The sequence below is a fragment of the Dasypus novemcinctus genome, chromosome 4, assembly GCF_030445035.2.
Source record: "Dasypus novemcinctus isolate mDasNov1 chromosome 4, mDasNov1.1.hap2, whole genome shotgun sequence".
Classification (NCBI taxonomy): domain Eukaryota; kingdom Metazoa; phylum Chordata; class Mammalia; order Cingulata; family Dasypodidae; genus Dasypus; species Dasypus novemcinctus.
Window position 1 is genome coordinate 101,444,655 of NC_080676.1, and position 16,510 is coordinate 101,461,164.

Sequence of the window (16,510 nt, forward strand, 5' to 3'; positions counted from 1 at the left end):
AATAAAGAAATAGGTTCCTAAAAGAAGTTTCATTCTTAAACCTTCAAGCCACGGTCTCCTTTTTGTACTTTTTAGTTTTGTTAAAAAAAAAAGAATTTCCTAACATTAAAGATGGATTTCCAGAGGTCCTAGGAATTCTAATTAAAAAAAAAAAAATTGTCATTTGGTCTATAGGATAGTTCATATCTTCTGAAAAAAAATGAAATGTAATTTACCGAACAAAACTGTAGTATGTTTTTCAGTATGTTAGACTGTTATAGTGTTGTATACTTGTCTAGTAGCATTCTCAGATTTTCATGCATTTTCATATTCATGGTTCAGCCATTGCTCCTGCTAGAATGTTCATTCCCTAGCTAGTTAAATCCTACTTATTCAGACACCTCTGAAGTTACCTGCTTCTCTAAAGTCTTCCTCAGATATGCCTCCCACTGTATGAGAAGATGAATTGCTCCTTTTTATAAGCTCTGTGAATTTACTCCTACATTCTAGTACCTATCACATAATATTATCAGTAAGCTGTATTTGTGTTCATCTTCTGAGGTAAAAGGGGAACTTCTTAAATTGACCATGAATTATTAATCTTTGTCTTTTTAGCAGTATTCTGCCTGGTTCACAAAAGATTCCAAATATTTATTGAATTACTTACTGGGTGATCTTGAGTATTTCCCAAAGGAAGGACTTTTATACAAGTTGGTATTACTGTACTAAACTATAATGAGAATATTAGTCATCAGTTGTTTAAATAATTTAGTTTTAAAAGAGTTTTTAATTGAACATGAATCTATTTAAAACATTTTTATTGGTTAATCTAGTTTTAAAAAGATTTTATTTTCCCAAATGAACTTGATCTTTCTTTTTATCAGTGTTAACAGTTTAAAGATTCTCATTCTCTCTTGAGGTATCTCTCTTACCTTTTCATGTGTGTATGCTGTAAATTAAACAAATAGATTTTATGGTAGATTAAGACTTGTAAAATATGTTTTTTTCTATCAGTAAAATTTCTTACCACACTCCAAACTTTATTCTTTGCCTAAAGTGATATATGAATCATGCTTGAAATAATTTTAACAACTGGTTTTTGGCTTATGATTGATTATACACAGGTCTGGTTATCATGGTGCTTTTTCCCATAGAATTTTACTTTTTAAACCTTTTGGAATTATTTAATACTTCTGAAGTATGACACTTTTGCTCATTTAACATATGCATAATCTTGGAGTATAGGTATCCTACATCTTTCCCCCTAAAATACTTTGTGAATGTTAAGGTAGAACACGGATGAGGACCTGTTTCTCAAATTTCAATTCAGTATTCTTTTCATTGCCCAGATCATATCCTCTTCCATTTGGGAATGTATTGTAACCTGTTGAATTTTCATAATTTTGTTGTTGAATATGCTGTTTAGCTTCTAAATTCATTTAGGCTTTAGAGGAATTGAGTATACTGTAATTCTGTTTTGTAGGTGTTCACAACGTGGTATGACAGTAGATAATTCTGCAAAGCAGACTGCGCACAGTATTGAAAAGCAAAGGGATGATGATGGCGTTTCTCTTGTAATTTCTGATACTCAGCCTAAAGGTTTGTAAATCTTAGAAAACTATTTGAATTTGAATTTTTATGGCATTTCATTGCCAATAATTTTTAAGTTGAAAATAAGCAAGTATTTTATCTTACATATAAAGGATACATGAAAATACAGGGAGATTTGCAACAAAAGAAAGTTGCTAAATTTACTATTTGTATACTGTTGTATTCATTTCTTGATTTAATAATTCCAAAAATTAAATTTTAAATTCTCTCTCTCTCTCTCCCCCCACTATTTCTCTCTCTTTTGGAGGGGTCTGAGGAATACATTTATAAGTTAATAATGTTAGTTTAGCTCTTTTTGAGGGTTATTCTCATGGATATGTCTGCTAATTGATATTACTGCTAACTGGATTATTGTTATTAGCTTCCCAGTATCTCTTCTCCTACCAAGAAATAACATTTTTATTCATTAGAATTTCTCTCAACTCTAGGCGGATGCCAAAACAAGCCACTATTAGCAAATTTAAAGGTAAATACATCCCAGACTTGTGAAAATTCTTGGTAGGGCTCCTTGCATGTAGGGTTATCACATTGACCTTTTTCCTTTTTGTCTCTTTCAAGATTTTCAGTGAAATATTTTACCAAAATTTATGCCAAAACTATTTACAACATTAGTTGATTATTAAGCTAATATCTTTAAGGGTTTCTTTGATTATTGATAGCTTTAAATTTGTTTAGGCATCTTGTTTTCTGAATGATTTTATGATTATTCACAAGAAAAGAGGGTCCTTTAGTGATACTATGCAAAATGTATTTCTACTTCATTTGGGATACGACTAGCTGTTTACCTTTTTCATAATAAAGGAAAAGATGAAAGGAAACTAGACTAATAACTGTTGTACACAGGAAACCATCTAAACTATTATGAGGGAAATCTTTAGAGACAGCATTATGACTGTAGAGACAAATTTTCAGTTAGTCATTAAGTACTCTGCATATGAAGACATTTGTTTTTTTATGAATTTTACTTTTTCCCAGAAATAATTACCTTTAATTACCAAGGAAAAATATAAGTATTTGTACAAGTAGACTCAGTATATGATAAAAACAATCCCAGCCCTCACTTTCTATTGCTTTTCTGGGTAGAGTAGAAGTAGTTGAATAAAAAGCTTTCTGGGGAAGTGGACTTGTCTCAGTTGATAGAGCATCCATCTACCATATGGAGGGTCCAGGGTTCAATCCCCAGGGCCTCCTGACACATGGAATAAGCTGGACCATGTGTAGTGCTGCTGCGCGCAAGGAGTGCCATGCCATGCAGGGGTACCCCCACATAGGGGTGCCCCACACACAAGGTGTGTGCCCCACAAGGAGAGCTGCCCTGCGTGAAAAAAAGTGCAGCCCTCCCAGGAGTGGCGCCACACACATGGAGAGCTGATGCAGCAAGACGACGCAACAAGAAAAACGATGTAGTTTTCCAATGCTGCTGGATAATGCAAGTGGGTGCAGAAGAACACACAGAGAATGAACAGAGAGCAGATAACGGGTGAAAGGAGAGAGAAATAAATAAAAATAAATCTTTAAAAAAAAACAAGCTTTCTAATATGTGCCCTCAAGTATTTCCTCAAAGTCACAGTGGAATTTAGAGATGCAGCAGTAAAAACTGCCTAAGAAAAGAAACACATTTTAATCTTTTAGCATCTGTGAAGAGTATTCATGATAGATAACATGTTTTTAAGAAAATTAGTACTGACACTTTCTTGAATCTTATTATGTTTGTTCGCCTATGGATAATGGTGTCTAATAGAAATTGTTTTTAACTTACATTAACATGTAAGTTAATGGAAATTCTGAATTAAACCCCACCTGCACTGTTCTTCTGTAGTATATTGTTTGTCTTGTGGAATTTGCTTTTACATTGCTAACTCCAATGTAGTGCCAAAATAATACTTTGGAAATATTTAATATTCTTTTATTTACAGGGTTTTGACACCTCTTTAGTTTTAATTTACGAGTTCAATTTTATATATTGTGCAGATAGAATCCTGTTTTTACATTGTCTGGCTCTATATAATAAGGTTTTTCCTGTTTCCCATGAGACAGATTTTGCTAATGTACAAATAGTGAATTGTTTGAAAGAAGATTCCTATATTAAAAGTTTCCTCCGTCTCCTTTCCATTATCAGTCTTTTTTTGCTATAGTATTTATGTTTAGAAATTGTAATTTGGGGGAAACGGACTTGGCCCAGTGGTTAGGGCGTCCGTCTACCACATGGGAGGTCCGCGGTTCAAACCCCGGGCCTCCTTGACCCGTGTGGAGCTGGCCCATGCGCAGTGCTGATGCGCTCAAGGAGTGCCCTGCTACGCAGGGGTGTCCCCCGCGTAGGGGAGCCCCACGCGCAAGGAGTGCGCCCCGTATGGAGAGCCGCCCAGCGTGAAAGAAAGTGCAGCCTGCCCAGGAATGGCGCCGCCCACACTTCCCGTGCCACTGATGACAACAGAAGCGGACGAAGAAACAAGACGCAGCAAAAAGACACAGAGAACAGACAACCGGGGGGAGGGGGAATTAAAATAAATAAATAAATCTTTAAAAAAAAAAAAGAAATTGTAATTTGGTATAGAATTTGTGTTTAGAAATTGTATATGACTGCCTTTACAATTTATAATACTATAAATAAAATGTAACATGCTTTTAAAAATATTATGTTATTGATTTACAGGGAGTTTATTTTCTTGGGTGATGGAGTAAAGAGTGTTTTCCCTGAAATTAAAAGACTTGACAGCCTTGGAGTTCTTGGTTCAGTCCTGTTCCATAATCTGACTTTTGAAGCAATGACAAAGCCATATTATCATGAATGTTAGCTATTAGGAGTATCTGAAACTAGAGTAAGAAGAGCGAGAGTAGTATGAAAAGATGTGTGAGGTCAAAGAACTTTCAGTGAATGGAGAGGTCAGGCTAGTCAGTATTAGATGAGTTGTTATTGGTTGTGAATTCAAGGACACTGTGACTTGCTGTGTGTCAACTTTAAGCTGGTGCTCATATGTAAAGATTCGGGAAGCAAAATAATTCAGGGTCGCCTTAGTTATTTAGGTAGAACCTTTATATTTTTATATAGTATACTTATTTGATAACTGAAATATTAAGCATTCCTAATAATAATTGACATGGCATTCAGAATGATGCTTGTTGACTTAAGAAAGGGAGTACTTTCTTCTGTTAGGATGGTAGATTCATTGAAAGCTTATGATGACAGGGCCTTGATTATTATAGAAAAGAAGCAAACTGCGAGACAAATTGATAGCTTTTTGAATGATCACATATCTCCGCCCAATTGCTGAGGAAAAAAGTATTTTGGCTGTGTTTTAAAGACCATTGATCAGCACTCTAGTTTTTCAAATTATAGTCCTTTTCCACTAAAATAAGTAAATAAATACATATATATGAAATTAAAATTTTTAAAAAAGAACTAATACAAATACAAATTCTTTATCAAAGCATTTTTTAGACAGACATGAATTTTCCAAATATTATTAAGATCTTTTTTATTGCAGCCAAATGCAGTTACAGCAAAAGGAATAAATACTTACATTGTTTTGGTTACCAGAGATTACCCCCTTTTATATATTTCTCTTACCTTAGTTTTATTATATAATGAAACTGCATGAAATTATACAATTCAATTGTATAATGAAACTTTGCATAATGAAATTGTACATACAAATTAAAATAGGGTATACTTTTATATTCATCCAGTTTCAGTGTGGGAATTTGACAGTAGACTTCTCTGTTAATGAGCTTTGGAAGTAGTATAGCAGTTTTGATGGTATTTCTTTGAGTGCCTTTATAAAGGGATTTTTTTTGGGTACTTTTTGGCCATATTTATGCTTTTTTTGTTTTTTAAGCTCCTAACAGTAAAAGTAAAGGTTGTGATCATTTTGAAGAAGTGAGCAGAAGCAAGGATGATACTTGCTATGATTCAAAAATGGAATCTACTCTAATATCCAGGAAGACAAAGAAAAAGCTTAGAAATAATTTACCTGATTCTCATAATTCTACTACTTCTCTGGCTAAGTCAACAGAACAGACAGTAAGTAGAGGTATTTAGAAGTCATAGAAAATAATTTGTGTTATGATAAAAATGAGTTGACTATGGCCAGTGTTCTTCTAGATTTTTGTTTTTATTATCTGATCTTTATTTTCATAGTAACAATTTACTTGCAAGATTCTTTAAGCTTCTTATCTGCAGTTTTCAGGATTTATTGTAAGTAAAGAATTACCATACTTAATATATATTACCTATTTTCAAAAGTCTTATTTTATAAGAAACAATAAAACTATAAGAAGACTGCTTTAATCCTTTGAATCACAAGATCTCCCAGGGCCTCACAGTGCCTTTGGGTCAAAATTATAAACATGATTTATATTTATATAGTAATGGAGTAATTGAAGGCAATGGTTGATTTTCATACCTTTTAATATTGTCATGTTTTTAAAAATAATTTTATAGACATAGTTCACAAACCCTAAAATTCACACATTTTAAGTGTACAATTCAATATTTTTTAGTATTTTTTTATTTGTGTTGGTTCTTTTTGTTTTTGGCTCATTGTCTTTTCTTTAGGAGGCACTGGGAACTGAACCTGGGATTTCCCTTGTGGGAGGCAGGTGTTCAACTGCTTCAGCCACATCTGCTTCTCTTAAGTTTTTAATATTTTGCTTTTGCTACTAAGATAGTTGGTCACAAGCCCTTATTATTATTTGGCCTCATTGTTTTTGAAAATGAAAATGTAAAAAAATCCTTTTGTTTTAAAGTTGATTTAGATCTTAGGAGTTTTTTCTCTGAACCACTTTCTGAAGATGACAGCACCCTTACCCCATCATTTTGAAAATGCGTTTACAGATGTACCATGTCAAGGCAAAATGCTAATAAAAGGGAAAACTGAGTGTATGGGGGTGGGATATAAAAAAAAGTTTAGACATTAGTTTGATCAGACCAAATTCTATATCTTTATATTTGGGAAATGCTAGTAAGTGTAATGTAGTATATAATTGTATAGTGTTTTATCCATATACTTATAGAAATTATATGATTTTACTTCTATATTAACCTTTAGGAGTTTAAAATTAAAAATGTTTTAAGGAAGCCAAGTTTGAAACATGCTAATTTTTTTTCTTTGCTCTTAATTAATGTTCAGAAAGAACAAGAAAATGACTCAACACTATACACTGAGTTTGAAAAGTCAAGTGAAAACTGTCATCAGAACCAAAAACTGCTTGAAGAAATTACAACTGAACCTACAGAAAGTGATTTTACTAATCCATCCCCACTTAATATTCAAGAGTCGGCTTTGAATGCTGACTCCAAAAGCATTTCTGACTATTCAGCCACTGAAACATTTGAGAATTTGGTTTACAGTAATACTGTGGGGAATTCTTGCATGATTGAAATGGATGACAGTAAATTGAATACAATAGAAAAGTCTATTCTAAGTGGACACAGTGATGGCAACCAATCACTGATCTCAGCTGAACCAAGTAAGTAATAGAAAGGATTATAAAGACACTTAATTTTCTCTCCTTAGTTGTTTTTTTCCCCCTCTTCATGAATAACTTTGCAAAGGTAGTGATCTATTTATAACATCACTGTGGAATATATTAATTTCATTTAAAAAAAGGATTGTGATTTTGGGGCATTATTCACTATTGCCAAAAGATGGAAGCAACCTGAATGTCCATCAACAGATGAATGGATAAGCAAACTGTGGTATATACATACAATGGAATATTACTCAGCTGTAAAAAGGAGTTCAATATTAACACATGGGATAACATAGATGAATCTTGAAGATCTTATGTTGAATGAAGGACTGAAGGACAAATATTACATAACCTTACTGATATGAATTAAGCAAATTGAGCAGACTCACAGAGCTAGAGACTGGAAGATAGGTTTACAGGAGATAGAAAGGGAGTAGATTCATGTGGACATGAATCATGTGGACATGAATCAATATTACAAGATTCATGTGGACATTGTAATATTGATTTAGGGTAAACAAGTACTTGGAAGCAAAAGTAATATTTTTATAGATTATGTACTATAATCAGTTCATTAGTGTTTTCTGAAAAAATTACGTAAGAACCATTATTGTCATTTTGGTTGAGGAAGCTGAAGTACACACAGTTTAAGTACTATTTAATTATTATTGATTTTGATTTAATTAATGTTTTAAGTAGTTCATAACAGTCGCATGATGTAAAAAATTTAAAAGATTTAGAAGAATATACAGTGAATAGTTTCCCACATCTTCTCCTAGCCATCCAGTTCCCCTCCCTGGAAGCAACTAATTTAAGAGGATTTAAAGTAAAATTTAGAGTAATAGCACAATCTGTTGCTAGAACTATAACTTGTTCCTCAGGTCTCCTCATGGCTTTCTTCATTTTTAAAGGTCTTCATCCTTCAGAAGGTAATGTTACAGATACCTGCTGAATAATAGTAACTGATTAGGAAACAGCATATATAGCTAGTATAAATTAGATTATTTTCACTTCTCCGATTAAATTGAATGGGATTATAAAAGATATGTTGTATTAATTAGGAAGTTATTTTTTATATTAGATTGTTTTGAAACATTTAAAAAATATATTTTGCCTTTTTAGTTGTTGTTTCTAGTGATGAAGAAGGACCCGTTGAACATAAAAGTCCCAAAATTATTAAGTTACGATCTAAACAAGACCATGAGATCGCTAATGCAAATGAGAGTACTTCTGAATCAGCATTGTCGGAACTGCCATTGATTGCCTGTGAATCTGTAAAGGTAATTTATTTCTGTCTCCTCACAGGTTAACAGTGAAATATACGCTATTGACTAATGACTGTTGTTTTATCAAGTAGATTATTGGAATAAAAATGAAATATTCTTATTTTTGAATTTTGTAACATTTCTTATTAGTTTGAAAGAAATGTCTATTTTTAAGTGAAAGGTTTATATCATTTTTTCTGATTGTTTATATGGTTATAGCCTAACTATTCCATGATTTGAATATTTTTTCTTTTGTGGTTCTCATTGGACTTATAAATATTTTATCAAAACATTTTCTGGACTTAAACAGTTTTCCATTATTTTTCTGTCTGGTCTTGCAGTACTATGGCTACTAGGAATTATCCCATTTCCTCACATACCATTAAGGCAGCATGATATAGAGGAGACAACAAGGCTTCTGGAGATGTAGAGACTTGTGTTCAAATCTTGGCTCTGCCATTTGGACAAATCACTTGATTTCTTTAAGCCTGAGTTTCCTCATACGTTAAATGAGGATAATAACAGCTGCCTCACAGAATTATTTTGAGTATTAAATAAATAGTATATGAAAGCATTTAGAATTGTTTCAGAAGCCTATCTAGTTTGGTAAAATCCTTTGCTTTTCCTTCTTACAGAAAATAATAAATGGAAATGTCTGTTGGTTTAATGTAAGCCACTAGTGTTTGTGACAAAGTTCTTTGAAGAGCATAGCTCAGTAGAAAAGTTTGTTATTTTTTGTTAATATTTTTCATTTTATCAACCTCTAATTATACTGTTTTCAGAAAATGATTTTTGTGGACCACCAGTATATAATTATGGTAAACTTGTTTGTTTTTCAGTAATCCCAGATTGTTATCCTATAGAATGTATTGAAGAGTTTGACCAGATCTACAAAGATAGTTTGATGTTCTGATTGTAGTTTCATAGATGTTTCTTTTGTATTGGTAATCCACACAGACATAACCTCAGCAGCTGTGCTCTGTATTTTAACCAAGATGTAACCATTCTTGCCAGATCAGGCTAATAGCCTACTTGTATTTAAAAGTAAAAGTTTCTTTGTTGATAATCAGTTAAAACTTCTGTATCCCTTAAATTGATAATGCAGTATGAAATGATGAAATTATTAGAAAATAACATCTTTGTAGAATTGATAAAAAATGATTATAAGCAGTAAATATTGTGGAGACCTACCAGAATCTATAAGGCAGAATACCACAACATCTCCATGTCCTCCCTGTTTCCAGTTTCAAATGAAGTTATGGGAAACATGACTCGGTCATTTTTAGGAGGCATATAGTTGCTTCAAAATGTGAGGCCCAATAAAAAATTCCTTCTATCCTAACCTCCCATCTCATCACTAAAACATCACATTTATTTGTCTGACTGATTGGAGCCACATGTATTGATTTGACAACTCCCCCCCCTCCCCGTTTTTCACTTAAGGCATAAGAATTATAACAAGCAGTAAAAATAATGATAATGAAATTCTATTAAGCTTGTAAATGGCACTGTGATCGGGTTGAAATAATGAATGATTATGTGTTTCAGATGTGAATTAATCACATTTGCTAGCAGTAGGAGGGGAGTGAGTATAATAATTTCTTTAGTGGTAATTTATTTCATTATTTGTAATGTTAGGGTTAAAGAGGAATAATGTGCAAAAACTAGGCAAATGGAGAGTTGAAAAGAAGCAGTGCGAAGTGCAGAAGAGATTGTGGGAAACAGCTGCTGCTTGTATCGCTGGTAGTCTATTAAATTTTAAAAGCAGAGCTGTATAGTTGAGTGAATGTGGTGTAGTTTTTGATATTTTGAGCCACTTCTTGTTTGCTGTCTTCAGACTTAAAAATTAAAATTGCAGTAGCAAGGGCATCATCTTGATTTATGGAAGCAGTTTTATGTGGTTGAAATAGCACTTAACTAGGAAACAGAAAAACCTAGGTTTATCTTAGTTTTGCTTATTACTAACTGTATAACCTTAGGCAAGTCACTTAACCATTCCAAGCACCTATTAACTTTTTGAAATGACAAACAAAAAAAAAATCTACCATTATAAGGGTATTTGTGGAGATTAAAAGAATATTATATTTAAAAATTCATTTAAAACTGAAACGCTATATAAATCTAAATTTACTACTATTGATAAAAAATGAATAAAGCTTATTAGAGAATACTGAATTTGAAATCATGTCTTTGATACAGAAGAGGATATGTTTCTAGAGTTTAGATCTTTGGAATTTATTTCGGATTTGACTGTTCAGAGCAATATTCTTGAAGTGTTTAACAAAATCTGTGTAACTATTTTTTCACAGAGAAAACTATATATAATCTTTTACAAATTCATTAGTAGTATTTCAAAGAAGAATATGAGTTTGAAAATCATTTTCAGCACTTATATAATACCTCGAGTTATATGCATTTCATAATTTATTCCTTGCCAGGCTTCATCTGAATTATGTCCATGTAATCCTGTTATGGAAAACATTTCTTGTATTATGCCTACTAATGACATGGATCTACAACTCGATTTTATATTTACTTCTGTTTATATTGGTAAAATAAAAGGAGCTTCTAAAGGTTGTGTTACAGTAAGTATGTTTTCTTTGACCTTTTTTTTTAAGACCTGGGACTCAGACAAGGTATTTTCAGGGTTTCTCTTTTTTTAGTGAAAATGCAAATAGAGTTGAAATTAATTTATATAGAACACTTTGGATATTTTGGAAGTCATTATACTTAATTTTGAAATGTCTTTTATTTCCTCTTCCTATAATGATCTCTGTAATTTCTGACTAATCTAATGAAGGTCATGTGTGAAAAAAATTCCATGTAATATGATTTTTGGGGGTTTTTAAAAGTTATTTGGTAGTAAAACAAATTTTTATTTAGGATGCAGGGAGAGCACAAAGAAGAAAATCTCATTTTCCCAGTTAAAATTATTGCAGACTGACTTAATCAAATATTTAAGGCTCTCCAGGAACTTAATCTATTTTCTGCTTTCTTTCTGTGTTCTTGCTCACATGCATTATGTGGAAGCCAGGGTGGATCTTACTTAGCTCTTTATGTTTTCTCACCATTTCTACCTGTTAAGATCCTAATCATTTTATCTGAAATGCTACCTCTCCCAAGAAGACTTTCCTGATCCCCCTGCCCCACCAGAATTAAATTCTCTCTTTACAGTGTACTTATTTCACTTTGTACATCAGTTGTAAGATTTGTTCTATTTTATGCATTTTTATCATTACTTATATTCTTTTTTTTCTTTTTTTGAGGTACCAGGGCTAGAGATTGAACCTGGGACCTGCTGTATGGGAACTGGCACTCAACCACTGAGCAACATCAGCTCCCCTGAATTGGGTTTTTTAGTTGTTTGCCTGTTGTTTGTTTTTTTATTTTATGAGGTACTGGGGGCCAAACCTGGGATCTCCCATGTGGGAAACAGGTCCTTAACTACTTCAGCCACATCCATTCCCTATTTGTTATATTTTTACTTAAACCTCTCTATTAGACTTTAAGCTGCTTTTGGGAAGAGCCATGCTTATTTGCTTTTGCAACTTCCGTAAATGACTCAAACCTAAGTAGGCAGTTATAAATGTTGTTGAGTTGAATTAACTGTGTTAGATTATGGCAAAACACTTAAGTAATCTCCAGTTTATACCTAGGTTATTTCCTAGAGGTTTTATTAATATTTCACTGTGTTAGGGATAGAACAAGCAATATAAAACAGGAAAGACATGGTCTCTCTTTCAGTGAACTTAAAGTCTGATAGAAGAAACAGACACATGAATAGACATTTACTTTGCTTTATGGTAAATGTACAATGGAATTATGTGCAAGTATGGTACGTATGGGAATGGGTACTTATATCTGTCCAGAGGAATCAAACAGCCTCACAGAGAAGACAGGACATGATTTAAGACATGACATAGAAGTTGACTTGATGACCTTTCAAGGGGATGTCCCAATAGAATAAACATATGTACAAATTCTTACAAATAATATTGGCTTGTGACATAGTTAAAATTGGTTTTATTGAAAGCACAAGGACAATTTGGCTTAAAATTAATATTCCATGGTCACTGGTTTTCAAATAGTAATGATTTTGGCATGCAATGGGTGATTTTGTAATTTTTCCTTTTTAAGGAATTTTGTTCACTTTTCAGAATTTTTCCTTTTCAGTTTAAATTCTGCTTTAGCCAATTGTTTCTTTTGAGTTCTTTACAATGGCAGTAGTTGGAAAAATTAAATATAGTTGCCATAGGTGATTAGTGAAAGTGTGTGTGTGGGGGGGCAGCGGACAGATTCAACATAAATATTCAACAATGAAATTTTCATTAATTTATTAATTATGTTATCACACAGTCAAATGGGCTTGATATGGTTAGACAAACAGATATAAAGTAAAAGAACACTATAAAGAATACCCATAATCTTGCTTACCCAAAGACAGTCATCACTAATTCTGATGGTGGTTCATCATTCCATATTCTTCAGATATATTGATACATACATATTTATGTATTTAAAACAAAAAGTTATGTCATACATATTGTTTTGGAACTTAACATAATTAAATTAATTAATTATGTGGGGACATTTGGATTCTCCTTAATTCCTAATTGTTGGACATTTGAGTTTGTCCCAGTATTTTGTTATTACAGGTAATAGGGGATTGCAGGTATTTAAAAAATATCATAAAATTGGTCTTAAAAATTTGTCTTATGTTTTTTGGAACATTTCCTACAACTGAAAACTTAAATGTCTAATTACAGGAAAGTGTTTGAATAAATCAAAGTAAATATATGCATGTAAATATATGCATGTACACAAAGACTGAAATGAATTTTTAAAAATTAAAACAGGATAGCATAAGCAATTAAAAAATTAAAATCAATAACTAAAAAGAGAAAAGGTTTCAAAATTTTTTTCAGATTTTCCAAAGACCTTTTTTATAAATCCTTGTTGAGATACAGTTTATGAAACTTGGTAAGAACTTTTTATTTGGTAGGTAAATATATTAGAGAAACCCAGTCATTCTGCAGACAATTAATGTCTGCTAAGTGTTAGACGTTGTAGTAGACACCGGAACTATTGTTCTCACTCTCATGATAGTTACAGTTTAGTTAAACTAGAAACATTTGTGTTGGAAAACTAGTATATAAACTGGAACCATTTTCTTATTGTTGGACATTTAGGTTTAAAACTTTTTTTGGTGTAGAGAATGCTGCAATGGATGTGAACATTTCCTGTTTTTAAAATTTCAGCTTTGTTGACAGCAGGAAAAACATTAAGTACAATCTATATACAGAGAACAAGATATTTTATGATCGCCTTTATTCTTAAGTTTTAAAAAGGTGTGATATTTTGGAGGATGGGTCTACCTTTCTGCCACAAAAACATTTCTCTCCCTTTCTTAAATAGAAGTTACTTTTTTACTGGGAATAGGGTTTTACCTCTGGGAGAGAGAAAATATCAGCTTAGTCATTGTACAGAGGTATAAATAAATGTCAGATCTTTGCCAAGCAGAAAGATTTGATAGGACAAGAGCATTTGAGGGTGAGAGAGTGAGAGAAGAATGTAGAAAGTAGAGACAAGGAACATACAGATGCACTGCTACTTTACAATTTTGCCTTGAGTGGATGCTATGATTATATGTTATAGTAATGGCTGTATAACATCTTTATATCAATATAAATTTTCTAGAACTAGTTATTTACATTGACTAAGATGTGTTTTAATGAGATTAAGGACCCTGTGAAATGTCAAAAAGATTTTGCCAAGAGTAAATATACATTAAATATATATGATAGTTATTTGAAAGTGCCAGAATAATAAGGTTCATTTGACTAAATTAACTAGCTAACTAAATAATAATCAGATACTAGTTTCAGTGATATTGGCTTCTCTTGATTAAGGGTCTATGTGCCAGGCATAGGTCTAAGCACTTTAAATACATTATCTCATTTAAAACTTATAACAATCCTGTCTGTTATTATATGTGGAAACTAAAGCTGCGAGAAATTCATTAAGTTTTCTAAGATTATCTACTATTTGTGTAGGTGGTAGAGGTAATAGAGGCAGGATTTGAACCCCAAGCTTATGTCCTTTACTGGTATGTTCTATTGTTTCATAGTTTGCTTTACTAATTGACTTACATTAACAGAATAGGAGTTTTATATTTGTAGAACTATAAAATGAAATTATTTTTAAATTAGTAAAACAAATGGAGGCATATTCAACCTGTGGTTTGGCTGAACATTCTTTGTTACTTATATGGAACTCTGTTGGAAGTTAATTTTGGGAACCATGTATAAAGACAGTTTTGTTTTGTTCTGTGTTGACCACGACTGTACCTGTGATATGGTCTACAGTTTCAAAGGTGTTTTGATTATGAGAAACTTAACCAAAGAATAAATTCATTTGGCATTAATAGAAAAACAAACTTAAAAGTGCAAACCCTTTTTTAGGTGGTTCATGTAAGATTGAGCCTGGTACTCCACAACACTTGAGCGTTTATTATAAAAGCAAAACTTAAGGAGATCAGATATATACAAAAAGTACTTCGAGAAAATAAGTCCTAGATCAGAAGAAGCAGAAGGCGCAAGAACCTTACAGTATCCTCAGTCAGAAGGAAATTCGTATTGTGGAACAAAGAAAGTTGAATGCTAAGAATTAAAGACCTCTCCCAACTAAAAGTCTTATAAGGGAGGGGGTGTTCTGGCTTAGGGCCTTAATTTATGTCATTCTTTTGACAAGTGCATCCCTATTGTGGAGTTGGATGCATTAGACTTTTGTAGTCATTTGGCACTAAAAAATTAACTGATTTCTCCAATTTTGGTTTCATGTAGTAAAATCAGTCTTTCAATTATAATTGGCCTTAACAGGTATTTTTTCTACAGAAACAGAATGTTCATGCCAGTTGGGGCACAAATTGAATATTTTTTAATAGTTTTACTTTCACATTACAAATAATATAATACATTGGCATTTTGTTTAGTCTATCAGTCTCTTGTGAGCTTGGTTATTATGCGCTTATCCCTAGAGAATGATAACGTTTACTGAGCTATTAGCTTCTGAGTCTGCAAAGCCAAGAATGAAACCCTGCTTCATGGTGTATTTACCAAAGTCAATGCCACATTGTAAGGTCAGTTGGCAATTTTTTCTATATATAACCTGACTTGGCCTTATTTCTTCTTTAAATCTTTAAGAAACATATTAAAAAATATATTATTGGCTATAATAATATTGGCTATATTTAATAATATTGGATGAACATATGGAGAATTACATTACTACTTCTATGCCCTTAAACTTCTATAAAATGAAATTTTTACAATGAAACATTTCCCTGGTTTATTGATGAAAGAGTATTTGAGTACTTTCAGTATAGACTTTGAACATGTGCTTGAAGTTTGAAAAAGAAAAAAATGAAAATGATTTTGAATAGTAACATTTTAAGTAATAACTAATTTTTTGTTTTTTAATTTTTCCTTTAAGTTCACGACAAAGTATGTTAAGATCCCATTTCAAGGTAAGCTGTTTTTATCTTATGACCTTCTCTTTTCACTGTATTTTTGAGTGTAAATAAAAATGGTTAGCAAAAATTCTGAAATCTTTTGCAACCAGTTTTCCATAATTTTTTTTCAATATGGAATTTAAGTAAAATAAGAGTTTAATAAGGTATTCTTTGTTAATATTTGATTAGCTGCTCCTTGTGCGCATCAGCCCTGCGCATGGGCCAGCTTCACACAGGTCAAGGAGGCCCGGGGTTTGGACCGCGGACCTCCCATGTGGTAGATGGATGCCCTAACCACTGGGCCAAGTCCACTTCCCTAGAAGCAGTAATATGAATCACACAAATATGTAAAATGTTTTTGAATAGAGATAAGACATTTTTATGCTGTTTTTTTTTTTACATGGGTGAGACAGACTGGAAAATATACCTTGTAGAGATTCACCTTTTTTCTCATTCTCTCTTTTCTTGCCACTAAAATTCTTTCAAAATAAATGACATTAAGAAGACATATAATAAGTAATAGAGAATGGTCTTTAGGAATGATTTATGAAAAGAATGAAGAAGAAAAATATATATAAAAGAAGCATTTCAGAAATGAAATGTGGAAGAGGAAGCTTCTATTCTAAGTCTAAATATCTTATCAAAGTAAATTTAATTAGCCTGTCTCAGATAT

The 16,510-nt window shown here is 32.2% G+C and overlaps 1 protein-coding gene across 10 annotated transcripts in view; it reads left to right on the forward strand.

The window, feature by feature from the left end:
- Nucleotides 1-16,510, forward strand: part of SENP7 (SUMO specific peptidase 7) — a 222,365-nt gene that overhangs the window by 125,561 nt on the left and 80,294 nt on the right. For 5 of the 10 annotated variants that reach the window (XM_071214857.1, XM_058295924.1, XM_058295926.1 and 2 more), the window contains 7 exons: nt 1,463-1,578; nt 5,427-5,611; nt 6,720-7,059; nt 8,185-8,342; nt 10,766-10,912; nt 15,364-15,465; nt 15,819-15,852. In XM_071214857.1, the coding sequence (XP_071070958.1) occupies nt 1,463-1,578; nt 5,427-5,611; nt 6,720-7,059; nt 8,185-8,342; nt 10,766-10,912; nt 15,364-15,465; nt 15,819-15,852 (1,082 nt within the window). The remainder of the gene's footprint in view (nt 1-1,462; nt 1,579-5,426; nt 5,612-6,719; nt 7,060-8,184; nt 8,343-10,765; nt 10,913-15,363; nt 15,466-15,818; nt 15,853-16,510) is intronic. The other 5 variants (XM_058295925.1, XM_058295927.2, XM_058295930.2 and 2 more) reach the window with 1 other exon arrangement.